Source organism: Anas acuta, chromosome 1 (genome assembly GCF_963932015.1).
Source record: "Anas acuta chromosome 1, bAnaAcu1.1, whole genome shotgun sequence".
Lineage (NCBI taxonomy): Eukaryota > Metazoa > Chordata > Aves > Anseriformes > Anatidae > Anas > Anas acuta.
The window spans coordinates 16187276-16209918 of record NC_088979.1 but is presented as its reverse complement, the minus strand read 5'-3'; the positions used below and the strand labels follow the sequence as shown (position 1 = coordinate 16209918).

The 22643-nt window shown below is 40.0% G+C and overlaps 1 protein-coding gene across 9 annotated transcripts in view; it reads right to left on the bottom strand.

The window, feature by feature from the left end:
• Window positions 1-964: 964 nt before the first annotated feature.
• Window positions 965-22643, bottom strand: part of GRIA4 (glutamate ionotropic receptor AMPA type subunit 4) — a 260140-nt gene continuing 238461 nt past the window's right edge. For 2 of the 9 annotated variants that reach the window (XM_068670317.1, XM_068670295.1), the window contains 3 exons: window positions 10942-11056; window positions 8680-8814; window positions 965-2108 (listed from right to left, as the gene is read on the bottom strand). In XM_068670317.1, the coding sequence (XP_068526418.1) occupies window positions 1944-2108; window positions 8680-8814; window positions 10942-11056 (415 nt within the window). In that variant the 3' untranslated portion in view covers window positions 965-1943. Of the gene's footprint in view, window positions 2109-7174; window positions 7358-8566; window positions 8815-10941; window positions 11057-17763; window positions 17879-22643 lie in introns of those variants that run through there. The other 7 variants (XM_068670302.1, XM_068670299.1, XM_068670310.1 and 4 more) reach the window with 7 other exon arrangements.

Sequence of the window (22643 nt, the reverse complement as noted above, 5' to 3'; positions counted from 1 at the left end):
GATGAGGTTATTCAGTCTCATTGATTATCTATCTCTAGTAACTATAAAGGGTATATAGAGTATTTGAAGTAAAGAAATTAATACCTATATTGATACCCCAACTGAAGCTAACACTTGCTTTACTACCTCTTACTTGTCCATATTAGATAGGATGAATCTCATGTCCATAGAGCTTTTTTATTTGTTTATTCTTTACTGTAACTTTTGGGTGTTGGCCATCACTTGGCACCATTAGGCCCCACTCCTGAAGCCCCAGAACCTGAGAGAAGCATTAGCAACAGAGGATGGTGAAATGTAAGCTATCTGAACATGACAATTTGTGGGCCTGAAAAAATCACAGGGGCATTAGAAGCTATGATTAATCTGAGTATGAATCTGATTTACAGTCTGGGCCTCAAAATGGAGCTGTTACATTGGTGGTAATGGCTTGGATGGCTCCAGTGTCTAGAATGGCCAAGGGGAATAGCCATCATGAGTAAAGAATTGTTGCAACTTTGCACCCACAGACATGCCTACTCATGTAGACATTCAGATTTTATTCAAATGATGCCCGGTAGCATTTCCCTCACCTGTCACTGAAAGGCTGGATGATGAAAGTTGAGGTCGCTGAGTACCATGAACACCATATGTATCAAGACATTTTGAAAAACCATCATCTTTACTTTCCTGCTCCCTAGTACCACATCCCTTGAAGCCCCCAGAGGACAGACACTATTACTAAATGCTTCCCTAACCTATCAGAAAGAACTTTAATGACTAGTACCAAAACACCTACAGAATAATCATGACGGTACTTTGGCAGTTCAGAGTCCTGCCTCTCTAAGGACTTCAAAGCACTTCATAAATGTGCAGGGACCCAGACTGTATAAGATAAGGTCCTGCATCCTGGAGTAATCCTGTTCAGTTCTCCAGATGACATAACTAATGGCCCCTAGTGATCAGAAAACAACTCAAGCTCTGTCGATATTATAAGAACGTTTGTTGTTTTATTCTTTTTGGTGGGTACAAAAACCACAGTTTCTTACACAGAACAAGATTATAAATAATATCTGTAACATGAGTGACCCGTAGTCTCTTTTGATTCTACACTGCAGACTGATGATGTACTCTAAACATTTTTTTAAATTTTCTTTCTTGTATTAGACAGATGCAAATCTGTGGAACACGGAATGATGGAACAGAATGAAGGTAACAGCAAACAAGAGGATGACCAACAACTTTTATAAAAAAAAAGTCTCTGAATTTTATTACAGTGATGGCATTTTATATCAATTATTGCAATGAATTGTTCCCTAAGATGGTTAGAAAAAAGAATTGTGTTGTCCTCTACCGAATTTACATCAGTTAAAAAGCAAGCATGTTTCAATATTCCTCTTTTTTTTTTTTTCAAAGAAAATGTAAATAATTTCTTTATTTTTTTTTCACAGGATTTACATATTTATTATTTTCTTATCACAGTTTAGTGATTCATTTCTACAGCTGAACAGCTGAATATTCTTCCATTGTATATATTGATGTTCTGGAGACACAGGTTAGCATGTTCATTGACTTCTATAGCTATTTTTCTTTCTTTGTCAAGACAAAGACCAAAATGTTGTCCTTTCTGAGCATGTTCTTCACAGTTTAATGCGCTAAGTTGGCAAGTCTTATTAGTTTTAAGTCCACTCAAGTGAAATTTGTTGCTGTTAATACACCCTTCCCAGCCCCCTCCCCCCAACAAAACTAAATTATGAATTTTCCTGATATAAAATCTGAGTTTGGGTTTCCGAGCTGAGCTCATGCACACATTGTTGCTGATGATGTCTGGCGCATTTGGACGTACTTCCCTTTCTCAGCCAAATTATTAGTTCATCAATGACACTCCCATGTCGTTACAGTCTGTGCTGTGTTCCCATCAGTCACCAACACAGTTTGATTAAGGCACTCAATTATTTTTTTGGTTTTTATGGTAGGTCCGATGCAATTACAGCCAATCCTGAACTTTGTCTAATTGCAGTTCCAGAATGCACGGCCTTCGGGCAGTCGGGAGTCAATACACGGCCGTTTTCACCCACACTTCCCGTGATGGATAATCTGGCTTTGTTTCTTATGGCTTCAGAAAAGGTAAGCTGTCACCCCAAAAAAAGAAAAAAAAAAAAAAAAGGAGAAAAGAAAAAAAGTGTTAGAAAATTCCTACCCTTCAAGAAACCAGGACACAACAAACACCAAAATATTAAATTTTAGACATCTGCATTTTTTCATATTAACATTAATAATAATAATCATATATGTAAAATACATAGCATTTATGCATACTAGGGGAAAAAGGCTAGAAACTCTGAGGGTAAATTTTATTACAAGTCAATACCAATTTAAATATAAATTCCAGATTTGAATAAGAAATTAACAGAATAGGGAATACCTTCAACTAAACTACTTCAAACTACATTAAATAAGACCTTTAATGAACCTGAAAGCATTAGCACCTTTGAGTAAAGTCATTCACAGGCATTTGTAGTCTTAAACCTTCAACTAGGTATTTCAAGAGTAAATAAAACTACTGAAAATGGCTTACAAATTGCTATAGCTGTCTTTGTGATATGGACCAAATCTAAATAAATTATTACTTCTACTCATAATGCATCCATTTTCAAATCTCTTTTCATATATATATTTTCCTATAATTAGGGAAGGTGGGAACTTTCAAAGGTAATGTAGTTTATAGAGAGAAAATAATTTTTCTATAGTTCTTAACATTAGGTCTAAACTTTCCACATGATGTTTTAAAGAAATGCTACCTCAAAATCTTTATCTTCAGGTAAATCAAAATGAACTATCTTATTTAGAGACTGATTGCCTTAAACAGAAGAAAAAATATTTACAGCTATTTCATCTAACTTCAGCTGTCCAAAAATCAGCAATCTAATATAAAAGACCTTTCCCATTAAAATATAGATAGCTTAGACTGAATGATTTCTAGATGGTTGAAGTCAGGAGAGGTGTTTAGGGTCAACCAATGCAGAAAGGATACCAGGAATATCAGGCACCCAAACTACACTGTGGTGAAACAGATTTCAAAGATACTGTGATAAGATACTAATTAGTGGAGGAATTCTGATTTCTAGCCAGCTGTAACTATAGTCTATTAAACTAATGCTTGTAAGTGGTGTGCAGGGATGCAATCTGAAATAGTGACCGGAAAAAGTGAGAGGCAGGAGGGTTCATTCACATAGGAGCAAAGGGATGAGAAACATTATGAAATCATTTTATTTGCCTTATTACTGATCTCTGCATTTAGGTCTTTGTCCCTCTGAGCCCGGTTTCTCCTTCCAAGGAATCAGTATGCCCTAAACTGGGATGAGGGATATTCCTTAAAACTCCCAAATGTTTCCACAGTTTCTGGGTGCACTTCTATGAAATGCACCAGTCTAATATTGTATTGCTGTTATTGGCTCCTTCAACAACAAATTCTCCAAAGTACAGCTGTCTTTATCGCACAGCAGGATATGGATATACGAGCAACTTCCCCAATCAATTACTGTAAAAATTTCAGAATAAGACCCCAGCTTAAAGAGTGCATTATGGCATTCCCCTTCAGCTGAAAAAAAGATGTTAATTGTCAATTACAGTGTCCATAGTAATCCCTTAAAAAGTCTCCCTGCTGCCAGAGTAATCTGTGGCAGCATATCTTGAACTAGCTCAACAGCTAGATATCAAAAAGGAGAAATAGATAATGAGTGAGTGGGGACCTGGGCCCATACAGAGTTCTGCTGAATAACAAAAACTTCAACTACACCCAGCAGCAAATAACAAACTGCATTTGCAAAGCACAGACACAATGCAATGTGGTGAAACTCCACATGGTGCACGTCCACAGTCCTATTGCAAATGTCAAGGTTCTGCTGCCTGCAGAAATGCACAGAACATGGTTTGGTCAATGGCAAGAAAAGGTCTGTAGCCATGAGTTTTGGGGAGGGATGAGAGACCAGATCAGATCACAATGCAGACTGGGCTGGAAATGGGACAGCTGATTTAGTTAAATTTCCCAGCAAGTCATCATTGTGTACCAGCACCTTTCCATCACTTTTATCAGCTATCTGTTTGCTAATGGGAAATCCAAGAAAGAACTTAAATTTACATGAGATGAGTGAGTTATGCAAAGCTTGATGGTTTTCTAGCTCAGTCTATAAAGCTTTCTGGCCATTGACAACACACTTAGGACAGAAAGACAGTAAAAAAGGATCTACAAAAAAAAAAAAAGGGGGGAAAAAAAAAAGAGAATAATGAACAATTTCTCAGCAGTCTTCCATGGGCTAACAGAAAAATTTGCAATATTTGCAATAAGGCAATTCCTCTCTTCTCACGGCACGGATTAACAACAACTCAGCAACGCACCACAGGAAACAACCCAGACAGTTGACAAAGTCAGCAGGAGCAGGTCAAACTTGTACTCAGGAAGGTGCCATAAAGCAAAGTAACCAGATATGTCTCTATGTTTTATTTTAAACTAAGCTATGGGTAATGAGCCAGGCTAATACTGTGTTTAATTGCTATTACAATTTCAGATTTATGGCCTGGCTACAGAAATGGTTTCAGGAGAGGCTGGGATGAGAGGGAAAAGTCTTGATATCTACTGTGAATATTACTCAGGTTGTGGAAGTCTCTGTGCATTAAGTGTAAACAGTTAACTGTGTTAGTTTCCAAACTAAGCAATAGTGTTAATTTTCAGATTAATATCGTTAGTCTTGATTAAATTAGTTGTTGACTTAAACACTCGAAAACATTAACTGTCCTGTTCCTGCTGGGAAATGGGAATTTAGGAGGCTGACCTCCTCAGTCTACACAATATAAGTATCCCAGTTGTGTGGGTCCCTTTGTTGTTCAGACTACCTGAGTACCTGGGTCACCTGGGGATGTCTTTGGCACAGATATTGAAGATGAACCTTCATTTTTTTTTTCTATGTTGAATTGGAAGTATATAAGTCAAAATAAATAGATTACATGTTTACTGAGCCATCCTCTAGAATTTGGTCTTGTTAGCAGTTCACTTTGTTTTTTTTTTTTTTTTTTTTTTTTGTGGTAAATTTTGAAGTTAATTTGGTCAGTTATGAACAGCATGGGGTGGGAGAGCAAGAGAAGGCAGTGGGACTGGAAGCTGGCTGGTGCACCTCATGGCCCATGGAGAGGTCACGTGGTGGTGGCTGGGGAGGTGTCCCTGGGAAAATCCCCTCAACACCCGTGGGTTTGATGGGAGGAACTCAGCAGGGCTTTTCTCTGGGGCAGCTGCAGAGAGGGGAGCTGGGCTCTGCACTGTTCCTAGGCTATCAGGCTGACTGGCGTGCTAAGGGCTTAGTGCTGATAGATGAAAATGGAGAAGAGGAAGGGATTGCTCCCTCTTCACAACACCTTTCCTTCCTGGCCAAGGGCAGATGAAGTAGCCCTCCATCCCTTCTGAACATCTTTATCACACGCATGCATACTAGTCCTACCTTTTCATTTTCTGCTGCCTCACAGTGGGTTAATTTCCCTGAGGCAACTTACTTTCTACTGGATTAAATTAGAAGAAGAAAACATGTTAATGAATATTAATTTTCAAGTGTGTTATTTAAGTTTTTTTTGTATCAGTTTAACACATAAACTGTTAACACTTTTTGGTGTCAGCTTAAAAATCAGCATGTTGGTTACTCGTGCAGGTTAGGACTGCCAAGCATCTTTCTGTATTAGCAAGTTTTAGTCCTAATATGATCCCTTTACTCCTTGGATAAATAAACCTATCAGAGGTTTTGAAGTGCTAAATGCAGACATATTTCTGCAGAAATATGTGTAAAGAGTGCTGTGAGCTCTGTCCTGCTGTCAGATGGCAGAGGTTTATGACCCATGTGGGTATGAGCCCCACAGGTGGCCTTGCTCTGCCCGAGAGTGTGAGGTAACCTTGGCAGTCTGCCACCTACAAGCATAAGCTAGCTCTTCTATGTGAGATTCAAAAATTTCTCAGGTAACTATTACAGCAAACAAGGTAAGGAAAATTAAGAATTTCTAAATTCTATAAATATCTGCTTAAAATTCCTAAGTATATATTTTTTAAGTTTTTAAATGCTTGCACCCTGAAATGTTTTTAAAATGTTATCAGAAGTTACCACTGGCCCAAACATGAATTTTCAATAAAAAAAAATGTTGCCCTTTAAAATATATTTTCTCCTGTAAGAATTCAACTTTCTGTTTTAAAAAAATCACACAAAAACTCAAACTTTATAGAAAGGTACTTAGGTTCTTTTCTTAGAAGACAAAACTGAATTAGCCCTAATTTTTATCTGCAGAAGACAGCAAGGGTAAAATAAATTCTGCAAGTATAATATGTGTAATAGCATTTATTGTACTGTAATCATAGCACTGGGTGGGAACTCAAGTCATGCCAGGGTTTGTTTGGAAAGCCAGTTTGGGCCAGGTCAGTATTTGAATTAAAGCTTTTTTTTTTTTTTTTTCTTTTTCTGTTTTCTTTAGGACTATATTTAGGATGCATTTGATTTGTAAACTTGTAAACTTGACACAAAATATGCTTTCAGGGACTTCTGCTGCTGAACAGTGCATTGCTCATGATAAGAGAGAACAGTAACAAATTATATTTTGCTATTGTCAATATACCTTGGGTTTACTTATAAAAATGGATTGCTGTCACGTATCATCACTGGAGCTCCTTGCTTTGATATGCACACATTGTTTTTTATACCAGGCTGGGGATGCTCTCAGTGTTGTTCACTAAAGAACTACAGGGAAAAGAGCTCTTCATTTCCATTTTGCACAATTACTTGCACAGGACCGATTCTTTTTAAGACCTTTGTCTGAGAGGAGGCAGTGAAACTGGGAGGTTGTTACAATAGTAAACACTGGCCTGTACCTGTGGAGCCACCCTGACACCTACTTTGCTGGGTGGTCCACCAGAAATCTTTAGCTATGCACGGGTAGTTTGGCCTTTTTCTTGCTTATTTCCATGCCTTGCATTTTGAATAGTGAACCAAGTGCACAGCTAAGATATTTTTTATATGGGGAAGTCAGGCTCTATTACAGTTGACTTATACCTAGGGTCATGATTTCCTGTACAACAGGGAACCAAAGAAAACCACACCGCGACAGCATGTCTGGGAAGCTCCCCAGCCAGCGCACGCCAAGCCCCCTCCCTTGCCCCCCGAGGACCCACCTATTCCTTGCAGCGCTCCAGCTACCATGCTCAAACACCATGCTCTGCTCACTCTGTGTCTGCTCTGTACTGTATGGTTCGGTATTGTACCGGCTGTGCCTTTAGCCTGTAAGCTCCTCGGGACAGGGACCTGTTATGTGTTTGGCACACTTCACCTATTGTACAGCGCCGTGTACTCCAGCGCTATATAAATAATAAATAGAAAATAGTAATTGCATCTCCAGTTTTTTCCTCTGAAAAATTTTCTAGCTGGCAACATAACATTACTATTCATCTCCTTTCACTTAATTTTTATTTCTTACTTCCACTACAGGGATGGCCCTGTGATTTTAGGAGAAGGTAGTTTTCTGTTAGAAGAGGAGAGGTGTGGCTTGCTGTTGGCAAGGGGAGGGAGCTTGAGGTAGTACTGAGAGGGTAGGGGACTGGCGCACCTCTGTTACAAAGCAGCCAGTTTAGCTTAGAAGCCATGGAAAATTACATTTAGGAGCTCAGTGTGCTGCTACATGCCATTTCCAAAGGTCAAGTAGTTGATTTGACTAATGATTAGTTGGTAAGCTACTCACTGTATGGATAAGACCAAATGCATTGATAAGCCATCCCTACATACCTAATAAGGGGAACTACACAGTATGTAGCTCAGCAATATCAGCATTCTGGTCTGAAATTACTGCATGAATGTCTAAAAACTATGAGTCCTGAGCCAAGCAAGCACGTTACTGAAAGCTGAGGACAATAATTGAAGTATGTTCACTGGTTAGTGACTTTTGGTTGTTATTATGGTGGGCAAAGCTTGACCTGAAGCAGAATATTGTGTGTGGGAAAAAAAAAAAAAAGCCACACAATTAGCATAAAACATGTATCGAAGGGAGGGTGAGGAGCAGGATGGGGAGGAGAAGGAGAAGGTAAAACAACATTTAGACTTCTTGTAACAGTGCCTTGTCTTCCATTAGGTTAACTATGGTTCAGTGACATTGCCTATCCTAAATTCTCAATGTAAGGAAGTCCCAGTTAGGGCCAACAGAGAATAATAAAGGCTTACAGCAATTTGTCATCAGAATAGTGCAAATGTTTAAGCGAACAGGCTGGCCAATTAAGTAATTGAACACTGGCCCTCTGGATATTTCAAATAACTATTATTTCCCAACTGATTGAACAACATTTAGTTGTTATAAACATATTTTTAATGCTAAAATTTTCTCGCAATGCAGATGTCTATTAGCAACATAGAATAGTATGCTGTACATCTGCAGCCAAAAAAACTGAACCACTTTTGCACTGAAGTTTTCCAAAATATAAAGCTCTGTTTAGAAGCAAGCACCACTAGACAGACATGTCACAACACTGCGGTACAAGATGCATCACCCACTCACTGTAGTAGGCCCTAAGTCCTACCCCTAAATTTTAATACTTTCGGTTCCATATACGTTGTAACCTTCTCTATAAGTTGCTAAATTCTGGGTATTCTGCGAGGAAGTTGGGTTAAAAGTCTGTGCACTCTTTGCCACCTTCATTCGCTTCGCCTCTGCCCTGGACTTGTAACAGAACTCTATCAAAGCCACCAGCATTGCCAAGCCCAAGCCTCCAACCAGAATGTAGAAGACTCCAGCAACGTTGCTGAGACTCAAGGCACTCGTCTTGTCCTGGGGAAACAGAAGTGACACAGTTAACCCTGACATCCAGAACCCTGCAGCACAAGCTATACATTAAAACATCAGAAATAAATGTAAATAACAACATTTAGCTGAAATTAAAGTACCGTCATTTACATGCCTCTCACAAAATTTGACCTATCTGGATCTACAAAATATATTTTAAGCACCTAGTTTTCCTGGTCAACATCGAAGTATTATAAGTATGTTGCCAGTATATCGACATGTCATTGTTTACTTACTGCAAAGCATTACTTCCACTAGCTGGAGAATTGAACAATGACACGTGCAGTCCTCTTTAAGGGACATTTTAACACTGACATGAAACCGCATTCACACAAAGCTCTTTAAAAGCTTTGGAATCTAGAAATCCATTTACATCAGACAAAATTTTGCTTGATGTTCACTAAAAGACAAATTTCACTTGTAGTAGGCATTGTTGTTAATTCAAAAGATCCAGACTGACTTTCTGCTACTTAAGTGACAGGTGAAAATAACATGTGAGGCTCAAGTTATTGGAACAAACACTTCCTTGAAAGTGCACATTGTACCATACACATCACCATATATTTGCCTCTTACTGATTACTTTTTTTTTTTTTTTCTATTTTATTTTAGATACAGTTCTAGAACATGCCCATGGACTAAGGCTCTGCAGTAGTACAATTTTAAACAGTAATTTATTAAATCTTATACAGTATTTAAAATTTATAAAACGATAACTTTCTTTAGCAAATTACTAAATATACATCTGATAAACAATCACCTTTTTGGACTTACTGTTGTAAATAATTATTCTGCATTTCTCTATACTTCAAATGACTGTTCTACATTTCTCTATACTTCACTGCTTAGCTATGAATCATGTATGCTAGGATTTTAAATCCATGTGCAATTTTAGCACAGTTCTCAAGGAACTCTCTCAGGATTGACTCCCATTGTGCCTTAAGATACTTATAAAGCTTTATTCTTATGCAGACTATATAATCTTTACCTAAAATAAGAAGAGTACTTAACTTCCAATTGTAATTTGTATGAAATGTTAACTTATGCTCAATATCAGGATTTAATTTAAAGAGGCACTATTTATTGTGCAATCAGTAGATCAGCACAGTAGCAATTCCCATGGGTGTACAGGGGTTTCTGGGGCTTATAAACAGTCTTCTGCTTTGGCTGTCACCTTGAAGGTGACTCAGTTCCTCTAGTGGCATGGAGCCTGGGAACAAGGAGCAGTCAGGACTGGGAAGGACCTGATCTAACGGACACAGTGGGTTGAGGCTTTCTCAGCTGTGCTTTAGGAGTGTTCTGCCATCCCCTTGATGACTGTCACTCCTTTCTCCGAACCACTTGCAAGAAAAAGCAAAATATGTAGGGCAGGGACAGCTAGCAGTCACTGCACTCATGTTGTCCCACTCAGATCTGGGCACCACAAGCTGGCACCATGACAGGCACCGCAGGGACATTTCAGACTCCTAGAACACAAGACTGGCACTAACTCCGGTGCACCAGAAAAATATTTGCTTCTGGGCTTGTCCTCAAGAGCTCCCTGAAGCTGTGAGGATTAATTTGGGAATGGACTAGGGTAAATATGGAAAGCTGTAGAAAGCTATGAATTATTGAAACCTTTCACTCCAAAGCTTAAGTCAGGACTTCCTTGGCTCCTCAAGGAGCAAGAGACCTCCCTAATAGGAGCAAGAAGTGGAAATCCTTCCCCTTAATACTTCTACCTGTCCAAAGACACCCTAAGGTTAGTCAGCCCTGAAAGGAGAAGACATGAGTAGAGCCAAGCCCAAGCAGCAGACAGGGAAGGTACATCCCCTGTAAGCAGGATGGAAACAACCAACCCAACCCCAGACAAAAACCCTGCCTTGTAACTCTTCGACAGCTTCCTTCAATGGGTAGGAGGACGTTGGGTGATTTATGGTGATTTATACCACTGAAGACTTCAGAAAGCAATAGTGCTTCTTTAAATTAAAGTGTGGCCCCCATCAAGACGGGGCCAAGCCAATTTACTCTGTGAGTGTCTACAGCTGCTTATTTTACTTCTAAGGCATTTTGTTCATTACTCCCTTTACTGCTTTGTGAACACGATAGTAGGTCCCGAACTGCAGCGACTGACCTTACTTCCAGAGTCCTTGGGTCCACATTCACCTTTATCGTACCACCATTTGTTTTTCAGCTTGTCTAAGACGCCTGCCTCACTGAGTTTCAAAACGGCAAGGTTTACAGGAGTTCTTCACGTGGAAAATAACATAAATAACATTATATATGTTATTTTATGTTATTCAAGTAAAACTACATAGAATCGCATTGCAAAGTGACAGAGCAGAGGCCACAGTGGGTGCTATGTCATGTACTGTTGGCCCAGGTTTAGAGACAGACATACGACCGGGACCTGCTCCATCGCTTTAGGTAACAGGCACATACTGCTGGGGAAGATTTTTAAATAAATGGTATGCAATTACTGTGAACCCAAAACTATTGGCTTAGACACATTAACAACATAGATTTCAGAGATATATACAATACAACCGCATATATGACTTAAGAAACATAGTTTTCCTTGTTTTCCATCCATTTTTGGTTTGTAAGCATACAAGCTAGAAACATGACTTGGCCATAGCTATTTCATTTACTGCCCTCAAAATGAAGCTGGCAAAAAAAGGAGCTGCTTCTGCAGGCTGTCACCACAGCCGTTTGAATAGACCTGCTCTCACCCTGGGTGCCGATTGCCACTGCCCTGCACCTCGGCTGGGAACACCACAGCCGGTATTTCATTTCTATATCCCGTTTCCACATTATTTGCAAATTCAAGGCTTTTCTTTCCACCTCACTTACTCAACTAAGCCTTTCAGGGTCCCAGGTCCCAGGCTGGTGATTAATTACTTCTCAGAGTATCTTCCTTGGGGCGTTTGTAATGGGTGATGCAATGGAGTTAAACATTGAGATGAAATGTATTCTAATGCCTCAAAGCATGAACCACTGTGAGTTTACACTGAAGTAGCTTAAACTCAGTGAATAATATAAAGTGTTATGAGAATGCCCCATCTCACGCAGTTGCAGCAGTTTGTTTTCTAAAAGCCTATCAAATGTTTAAGACTTATTTTCTATACTTTCCACTTTGAACCATTGACTGTCCAATTCTTAACATGATAGGCATATATGTATCTATTTATGTGCAGGTGTGCATGAAAATACAATATATATCAGAGAAGGAGGCAGATAAACAGAAACAGCACATAATAGATGGGCTGCTGGAGACACTGGATGACGTAGAGACTGATCTTGTGCACCAGTGAATTCCTGTGGTACCATTAATCTCTCATAATGCACCATAATCCATTAGATGTTAAAACGTCTACTCATGAATTCAAGGCTTAAAATAAAAATAAAGAATGTAGTGCAAATGGCAATTAGTACAGGGCAACTGAGACGGTCAAAATGGATACTGTGAAAGAGAAAAGGAGCCTGTGATTACACTCTGTAACTGATTTAACAGGAAATCCCCAGATGCTTATGTATAGATATATTTGTGTATAGATTTGTATATATGTATATTTCATATTTAAGAAAGGATGAAGCACACTGTCAAGATTTGCTATTGAGGAAGCCTCAGTGTCACAGCAAAGTCAATTTTTGACAGCTACAGCTGAGTGAGAGGATTCTCAGGTACTCCCAAGTGATCTCTTTAAATAAAGGAAATGCTTCATCCACTTTTCAAGTCCCCCACACTTCATTCATATGGAATATGCTGCTGCTAGCATGAATTTCTCAATCTTTTTCAGTACTGAAACTTAAATTTTGCCTTCAGGCTCTACGGCAGCAGGTTGTGCAGGTTGAAAGTGGAATGTGAGAGTCCCACAGGTGAGAAAGGAGTGGGCAGCAGTTTGGGATGCTGGCACATTGCCTGTCAATATGATCCTCTGTTTGCTTCTAGTACACATGTGAAATAATATTATTTGGATAGTCCTCGTCTGCAGCATGCTATGCACTGGCACTAAGCCGAATTTCACTTTTCCCAAATCCCAACAGTGTAACGGGGCTGATTATGGCAAGGACTGGGGATGTCCAGGTACAGTTCTTACATGGACTGTCAGAGGCCTATGGAGCTGTTGCAGATTAAACTGATTAAAATTATGTGATAAGTAGGTCTCTGTATGAACTATTAAGACCAGCAGCAAGCTGGGACAAGCCAGAAAGCCTGCCTCACAGTCTTTTGTGCTTTTTTATTTTTTCTTCCCAGAACAAACAGTTCAGTTATAGAAAGCCTGATACAGGCATGTATTTTTTTTTCTCCTTTGCAACTGTAATCCTTTTAATACCATCCCTTCTGCACTGTCTCTCTCTTTTTTTTTTTGGGGGGGAGCAATCAATTTCATACTTAAAATTGCCATGAATGCAATAGCAATGGCAATGGCAAACACAGATGAGGCAATTCAATACCTACTCTTCCCTGAAATATAGCCAGTCATGTACCAGAGGCCAGTTGCTTTTTCCTCCCCTCCACTATTTTTGCTGAAAATCTTCCTGAATCTCAGTTTAAATCAGCCAGGTGTGATAGGAAAAGTACACACTCAAAACAAGTAAAAGAAGCCCAGCTGGAGGACTGCAAATTTGAAAAGGAACATTTTAGCTCACACTTTTAAGAATGCTGGCATATATGCCTGATTGCAGTCACAGGAAGTGACTGCAGGTATGGTGACTTTTAATTTATTTTAGGCTGTTTTGTTTGTTTTTATATTTTAGTAGGAGATTTTCAGCAGCTTTTATGGGAAATGAATGCCCACATCACCTTGGCTTTCAGGGCAAGTTGCCTTTCTAGATATCTTTCCTTTCTTTGAAAATCTCCTCTCCAAATAAAAATCATTTTGACCATGCCAGTCACACACAGAGAGTACAATGTGTTACTACAGTGCTTACCCAACTGGTTGCTGAATAGTCCCAGTGACATTAAAGGGGGCAAGAACTAAGAATCAATATGGTCTACTGTACATGAGCAAGAACAATGTATTTAAAACATATACAGAGGATATAGCCAGCATTTAAAATTAAATTTCCCATCTAGTGCAGTCTTGTATATTACAATAGAAAATGACAATATAGATTTTTTTTAAGTTGTTTGGTGATTTTTGAATTAGTAATTACTAATAACGAGAGGAAGTTGGCAGAGCTGCTGAGAATTACACTTATTATATACATACAGGATCCAAACTCATGTAAGGGTGATGTATGAAAAATGGTAACTAAAATTACCCTTTATAAATGGAGAAGGATTTGTCCCATGTAGCCACATTGCAAGAATTCCATGTGGCAGAGCAGAGGAGACCCTGTTCTTTTATGTGCTGAAATCAGCAGAGGCACGGCCTGAGTGGGTGCAGGGACAGTGGTTTTCCACCTTCTCACCATGCCCTCAGCCCCTCTGTCCCTAGGCTCCATACTTGTTTCCTCCCATCCTATCCTCTATCACTTGCTGTAGGAAGGGCTGTTTTTCAAGAGCCCAAGGCTGGATTTGGTGCCAGCAACTTCAGCAAAATAACAGGGCCTTAAAACGGCATTAATGAAGTTCTGAGCTCCTTGTGTACAGGACGATGAATGGGCAGTTACAGCATTTAAATTACAATGTTGAGCAATTCTGAAACCAATGAGGAATTTTAAGAGACAGGGATTTAAAAAAAAGCAATCACAAGTACGCTCTAGGAGCACTTTCATTACCCACTCAGGGCTGAGCCATTAATTAAGTGTAAGGTCAGCCTCACCTGCTGAATGAAAAACAAGGGATGCTGTGCTCTCCTGGGGGCTGCTGGCAGAGACGGGAACAGTGCTTTGCCAGCACAGCTTCCTTCAGCCCACAGGTTTATCACAAAAATGGAATATAATGGCAGAAACTGGGTTTAAATACCTCTCTGTGCATCACAAGAATTATCTCATGAGCTGTACGGTGGCATACAGCTGAGATCTGAGGCACTATTTTCAGAAGTACTCAAATGACTGAGGGACCTCAGACTTCTCTTCAAGCATCACTTAATTGCTAAGGTCACTAGGCCACGGGGGAAGGCAGCATCAGCTACCCAGGGCTGACAACACAGTCTTATGAGGGAAACTGGATCACAATCTGATCTGATCTTGTCTTTCCAAATTTTGGAAGCTCATTCCTTAAAGGGAACAATAACTGGGGAAGCTACAAAGGAGCTGTTAAGAGCACAGAGTGGGGGTAGGAGAAATCTTAGTTTATAGAGTAACACAAACTTTGGAGAACTGATGAGCTCTTGTGAAACTCCCCGATTTCTACAGTACTCTTTAATGCCATAAAGAAGGTTATTCTGGGTCTAGACTCTCATTCACTGATGGGTGAATTTCAAATAGTAATAGCACAGATGGCCAGTTAAGGCTCAGGTGCTACATTGCTTTCAGTACAAGAGAGACGTTTTTATTTTTGCTCATGACAATAGGAAGCCCCGTAATTGGGACCAGAGCTGCTAACAGAGCTCAGGTTTTATTCCTTTTAAATTCACACAGTGAGAAGGAGCATTGGTTAGACATGCTTAAGACCTTAGTTCAGGACCGGTTGGTTGTTGTCAGGTTTGCAAAAACAGTGCATGGTGTCCTGTTTATTCCACTGATGATCAAATGTTAGCATATAAAATTAAAATATTTAGAGCTCCCTTAATTCAGTAGAAATAGTCTTACTGACTTTATCAGATACTACTAGTCTGTTTGTGAACAAGGGAATAGATTTTGGAGATGATAAAAGGCTAACTAACACCTTTAGGAGTCAGATTATCTGCAGTTTGAAAAACAAGACCAGATGCTGCTGCAGTGCAGAACTTGAGCAGTACATAATGTGTACTCATAACCATAATGTGCCTGGTCCTTCTCAGCATGGTCACTGCAGGCACGTGATGGATCTGGGGCCTTCTAGGAGCACTGGGCTTCCTCTCCTCTCTCTGTGAAGTACTTATGCATAGGTATGGCTACTCACTTGCCTATGCCTGTGAAAAACTGTGGCAAGAAAGGGGCCCGAGGTCAAGTAAATGCTGCTGGCAATCTGTATGTAGTCCTAGGATCACAGGTTGAGCTACATCATGCTCCTCATCCTTTGCTAGTGATGTCTTACCCCTTCGTACTCCACCATGAACTCCTGCCTGCCACCTGTTCTTCATTGACAGTGTGTTCCTACCTCCCTCCTGCATTCACAGATCCTCCCAGTTTGTCCATGGACTGAACTTCTATTTCTTTCCCCCTGCCCTTTCTTCTGTCACTTGCCATCGCACCAAACTTGCTCCTTCAGCACCTTCCAGACACATTCCCTGTTGCAGCCCTGCTCTTCCCTGTACCATGAGCTGCTCCCCTTGTCCTGCTTTGTGATTCAGACCACCAGTGCCTGGTAATTGAGGATGGTAAGTTAAAAGGACCCTTGGTTTTCTACCTAACTTTTATCTCATATTTCAGCAACAGTAGGCTTGTGAAGAATGTATTTTAAGAAAATTGAGGCATTTTAATTATGTGACTCCCTGCCTGTGACTTTCTTAAACTTAAATGCCTTCTCCATTCGCAGTAATGGAAAAGTTCAGACTTGGGTACTACTTCGGTGGTATCAACATGGGATATTTATGGTTCACACATCAACTTTCTTAACAGAAGTTGGTGTCTGCTCCACTTGCACATAAGTGTTATCAGGTCTAATATGCCTATGCACTTTGAAACAGAAAATATAGACCATTTTTTGAAACTGTGACTGCTGGCGAGTGGGGAAAAATAGGTAGAGCAGCAGGATTGAAGGCAAAGTGAAGAGGATTAGGACAGCAGTTCTGGGTGAGTGCAGAATAGCCCAAGGGATGGTCCCTGAGGCCAGGACACAGCATGAAAGAGCAGGAGGACTAAAGGAGGAAAGAAAATAGTAAGAAAAATATATGTAGGCAATTGTAAAGAAAGCTACATAAACTGTGTATGACAAATCCATCAAATATAATCATCTGTATCTGACTAGCTCTGTGCCTGCGCAGTTACCTGTGCAGCGTTCTCTTATATATTGTTCACACACAAGCACATAAATAAATATTAACACACACTGCCTAGCACTGAAGGGGCATTTTTAATATCTTTATCCTTCCCTGCTTTCACATCTTTCACTTTGACATCTTTGCCTCTTTTCAGCACAAGGCAGTTTCCCAAAAGGAAGATGTGATGAGGCCAGGAAGCAGTGGCACTCACCATGTAGAGGATCTGGAAATGCAGGAAAAATAAGAAACTGTTACCACCTCAGCCTAAAATTCAGAGGTGGTGAAAGGCTGCAAATGCCACAGCTGAGAAGGATCTAAGTTCTGGGAGTTTTCTGCATGATACATTCTGAGCCATTCTGCCTAGGAAACAACCATGGATTCCAGTTTGTGGGTAAGATATTATAAAATGTCCATGCAAAGGTATTTCAGCTGAAATTTGCCCTCCTGTTTTGGATACCCATGTGAAAATCACAATTTGTACCAGTACTGTTTGTGTCAATACTGGATCCCTGAGCCAGGACCTGCACTAGATTTCTGTTTGGATGCAGTTGCACTGGTTTTCTTCACTGTCACTGAAAAATTATTTGGGGTCATACAATATTGTAGAAAATAAATCTGAGTTGATATTTTCTCTTGAAGGTTTCAAACTGCTTGTTCACAAAAGCAAGCTCTGAAAAGGCTCAACACAATTTTGGAAGGTGCAGGTTTCTGAAAACTGGTGATAGATTTCATAACAGGGAGTGTATATGAGTTCCCTTTGGGATGCTTAAGCAAATGCAAATATTTTTGCTTTGACAGTAATTGCATACACCTAGATTTCAACTGCAGGTACTGGCAATGACGTGATCCTGGAGAAGCTGTTTTGTTGCAGGTAAAACCCCAGCAGATGCACCAATTACTTTACATACTGTTTACCCGCTTTTGGTGACATTGAGGCTAACCTTGGAGTCACCTCCCCCGCTGCCACATTCTCCTTTGTCGTACCACCATTTGTTTTTCAATTTGTCCAAGAGGCCTTGTTCATTCAGTTTTAAAACTGCGAGGTTAACAGCATTTCTTGAAACGATAAAACATATTTTGTAAGAAACTGCACAGCTGTTAAGATGTTAGAAGGAATGAGGACTTAAGCTGTTTATAAGCTTGATCCACACACTAAATAAACCTCTCATTTCCATATTTCAAAGCCCTTGGCAGCACGCATAATTGTAGTTACCTTCAAATGTGAAAAATGTGTTTCCTGTATAGAAATGATTTTCAGACCAGCTTGGATTTTAACAAGAAAATTCTATCAACCAACCAAAACAATTTTTGCAAAAACGATGATAAAACTCTGTCTGGAATTACAAATGATTTCCACAGATTTATTTGAATCTATATTTAGAAAATCTACCTAGCGTGGGTCTAGGCTGATTTCTCAATTAGATGGGAAGATGCATTCCCATGTCCTACAGGGGAGAGAGGCAGCCAGCTTAGGCTCAGCCCTGCCCAACTCTGTGCCAGGTACAGCTCCGAGGCATAGCAGCATGATACTGCACAGCCTTGGTGATCTCTGGGCTGGGGCTCCAGTGGCAGGCAGTGGGGAGTGAGGCAGAGCTGAAGAGCAGTGCTAACAGCATGGTGCAGCCTCCAGACTTGACAGGAAACTATGCACGAAGAGGTGCCTAGCATCCTGCCTGCCTGAAGCTTCACCGCCTGCTTTAATTACATCCACACATTTGGGATGCAAGCTCAAGGAAAGTCCCACTGCCTTCGCACAGAAGAAGCTTGGATGAAATGCAGGAGCTGTGGTCTAGCTTAGTCCTGCAACTCCCCTGCTGTCCTGGGAGAGCAGCTGGTGTTCCTCACCACCTGCAGTGGGGAAGAAGGTGGAGATGGAGGACATCCTCCCTGGGGAAACCTGGGGATGGTGCAGCCAAGCAGAAACTCAAGTGCCCATTGAAAGGGTGCTGAGATACAAGCGGGTGTTTGGGCCATCCTGGTGACTGCTTCCTGCAGAGTTAACACGTTGAACAATCACAGGGTCGAAGATGAATTCTGCATTACCAGCAGCACACCGGCATAGGCAAAACAGGCTGAAAGGGGCTCCATGACATACAGTGTCCTCTATCTCGGGTTTAGTGCTCTTCTTCCAGGTGAGAGAAACACCAGTTTGGGTCTGTCCAGGTTATGAACCCTTAACACCATGAAGGCTAATCACCATTTCTGTATGATATGAAGTCCAGGCTATTGGGACCACACTGAAATTTAGGCAAGAAAAGGACACACAGCTGGTCCTAGGATGGAGCTGCTTCAGCCTGTGCTCTGAAGTTTCCCTTTAGACATCCACAGAGCACTGAGATTGGACAGCAGAGGGCAGACACTAGAGATCACCATACAAACCCAGGAAGGCACCCGAATTTATGATAGGAGCTAATGTCCCTATATGACATTTTAAAAGCAGTTGACAACTAATTTGTCAAGGCACTTATGCAGCCTTCATCACTTGCTGAGGAAGGTTTGCACTTGTTTACGTGTATGACTTCCTATTGTTATTACTAACAGCCTCAACAGTCATATGTCCTAATGGCAAACAACTACATCAATATTTTTAAATAAATAAATAATTATATAATTAATATATAATTAAAAAAAAAATTTAAATTCATTAAATTCATCAATTCACTTTTGTCATGTCCAAAGGTCCCTAGTGCACCCATACCTGCCAGACACGTACATTGCTTCTGGTGGGTGTCTGCCCAGGCTTGCTCATGGAAGTGCAGAGATATGTGATGCAATGGAGTCGAATCCTTGAGGCACCCTACGCCTCTGCTGGGAGAGAAGTATCTGTAACAGTAGCTTAACTACTACTCTTCAGGGACAACATGAAGTTGAGAAAAATTGAGTTCTTCTTTTTGAATCTGTTTAATACTGTTAAGATCTGTCAATCAGGCAAGAGCTGTATCTGTTAACGGCATCTTCCTCTCATCAATTACGAGAGGATACAGCACCTTAAGAGCTCTTGCAGAAGGGTTGGGGAAGAGAGATCCTCTGGTGACTGGGCTCCAGCTGATCTTATGGCACCAAAAGCCACCAGGGTATGATTCACCCTCTCTAGAGAAGTCTGGTCTCCCATCCATGATGGTCTCTTCTTGTGTTAGAATGGATGTTTTTTTCTCACTCATTAAGAGAGAGATATTCTTGGCAGACAAGTACAGACAGCAGTATTTCATAGCTCATGGAGCCTTCGTTGCAACACTCGTCCTGTTTGTGGGACTAGTGTTGGCTTTAGGACATACCTCCATGATCTGGTAACAGCTTTTCATATAGCTCCTGCTGGAACCAAGACAGGTCTTTGCTCAGGAAATCTGTAAACAGCTTTTGTGTAGAACTGGCCTCACCTAGCTTCACTGTTGTTACATTTACATGAGATTTTCAATATGGATAGAAAAATTGCTTGTCTGTCCCTGAAAGTGCAAACGAGAACTGTAGGCTGTAGTGGGAGTGATAACAGACTGCTCTTTGTGGATAAAGCTTTAAGGGAAATTTAGCAGCCAGTCTGACAAATGTGATTTTGTATAAGTGCTCTAATTATGGTTCATACTCCAGAGGGAGAGGAGAAATTGCAAAATAGGAATGAAATTGTTCATTTGTCCCTTTTGTTCTTGGAAGCAATTGCTTTTGAACCAGTCGTATTTACTACAGATCTTTCCTACTCAGCTTTTAGTTTCAAACACTGCTTTTTGCCTCTTTGCCCCACTCAGAAAGATAATGGTGTGGCCATCCCTGCCACTTAGCAGACACATTTCTAGTATACTAAATGGAAATTTTACCTTTGTAAGGACTTTGGGACTGAAACATAAATGAAAATTGTCCTAGAAACACTGTTTCTTTGATGCTGATCAACACTATTTATTCAGAAAATGGCTTCAATGCATAGTTTGAGCCTGCTGTCTGCAGAGTCAATGTCAAAACTCCTGTTCCTTTCAAGAGGAACCAAACCAAGGTCTAATTTAATGCTGCTGTGTCTAATTGTCATGCTGGGTAGCAATAACATAAACAACTGCCTTGACAGTGCTACAGATGCAGGCAGAAGTGTTCATTCCCGTGAAGGATGAAATATATCTCAAGGAATATCAGTAATGCTCCATTCAGTGAGCCACTTAAGCACAGTCCTGTTTTAAAGCAGATTGGAAGCCCTATCAATCAATTTATCTGTAAAAGCATCTTCATATTATTTCCTCTAAGCTGTAGTTTTTCAAGTATGAACACTAAAGCTCATTGAATTAGGCAATGTCCTTCTGCTTTCATAAAACTTCTGAAAGTTTTTATTCAATCATTATAATACCTTGGGTTGCCTGATAGCTTACAACTTTTTGCCCTCAGCACTGTAAATCTCTTTAGGCTTCAGAGTTTTTCAAGCTTTTCAAATTAATGTCTACTTTGGCCTTTTATATGGCTATTCAAAGATGAATAAAAAAACTACTAGGAAAATTTATTTGACAATTAATATAAATTCTCATGTTTAATGTCCATTTTGAAGGGGGAGAGCTTTCCTACTTTCAGATGTTTGAATTTATCTTTCAAAACATTAAAGATTATTAAAGAATTTTTTTCCACGGTCATTTAGAGAAGCTACAGCTGGTTGATAGTAATCCTAGAATAATAAATAAAAAAATGAAACCCATTCATGAGAGGGTTATTTAGCTGGGTTATTAGACAGTTTCACGGCACAATAGAGAAATGGAAATAAAAAGGATGACGAAGTAAATGTGGATTTAAGCTGCAATCATTGCTCTGAAATTAAACTGTATTGTTTATAAATGTAACACATTATTGTCCTCATCATGTCTAGTAGGCCATGTAAAAACAGGTTAGTTTCACACCGCCTTCTATGTTGCTTTGTTATCCAAGTCCACCTCAACACGTGGGAACAATTTCATTCTGGTCAGCAAAACAGAGAGAACACTGCTGTATCTCACACAGAAATGTCATAATTGAGATCCTGATAGGTGCAACGGTGACTGCATTGAAAATTATGTACCTGAGACCTCAGTATGAACCTAGAGCCAGGCTAGATCATTCATACTCATCCTAGACAGTGCTTCATTCTGTCACAGAGGAAGACATTTTGAAACTTGGCGATCTGTGGCAGATATGTTGTTCTTTAAATGATGATCTTTCATCACTAAAGAACAGGACTGAATCCTTGATTTCACATTTGTGCAAAACTCCCATTTTTGCCCAACTGCATTGTTCTTCCAATTTAAGAACAATTTGTTCCTCAATAAAGAAATTGCAAGCTTTGCAAGAGTAAGGGTTTAACAGTAGCAAGTAGGCAAGTGCTTTAATATTTGACTCTTAATCCTTGCTGTCATTGCATAATCCTGCATTTTCTATCACCCAGAAGAAAAGGGAGTCCTTGTATGCAGTAGTCACACCGATTCAGCAAAAACTGCAGCCCTCTGTGTTACAATGATTCCTCACTTCGCTATTTTGTGACTGCATGGACAGCGATTCCAATGCATGGATCACAGTTCTTCCTAAGTTGCCTCCAGTTTTGCAGGATGAAAACTTGATGAGAATTAAATCATTCTCACTCAATTAAAATCACTTTCTATCTCCCAATAAATAAATAGTTAAATCTGTCCAAAATGCTAGTGTCACTTTTTTTTTTCTTTCTTTCTTTCTTTTTTTTTTTTTTTCTCCAAGATCATATTTGTGCCACCTGCAGATAAGCCTTTCATAGTCAGCAGAAGATAAAACTGCACAGACAGATGACTGCACCTACACGCCCTTTCCGAAACAACATCTGCGACACCAAATAGGGATAACTGGTCTGCCA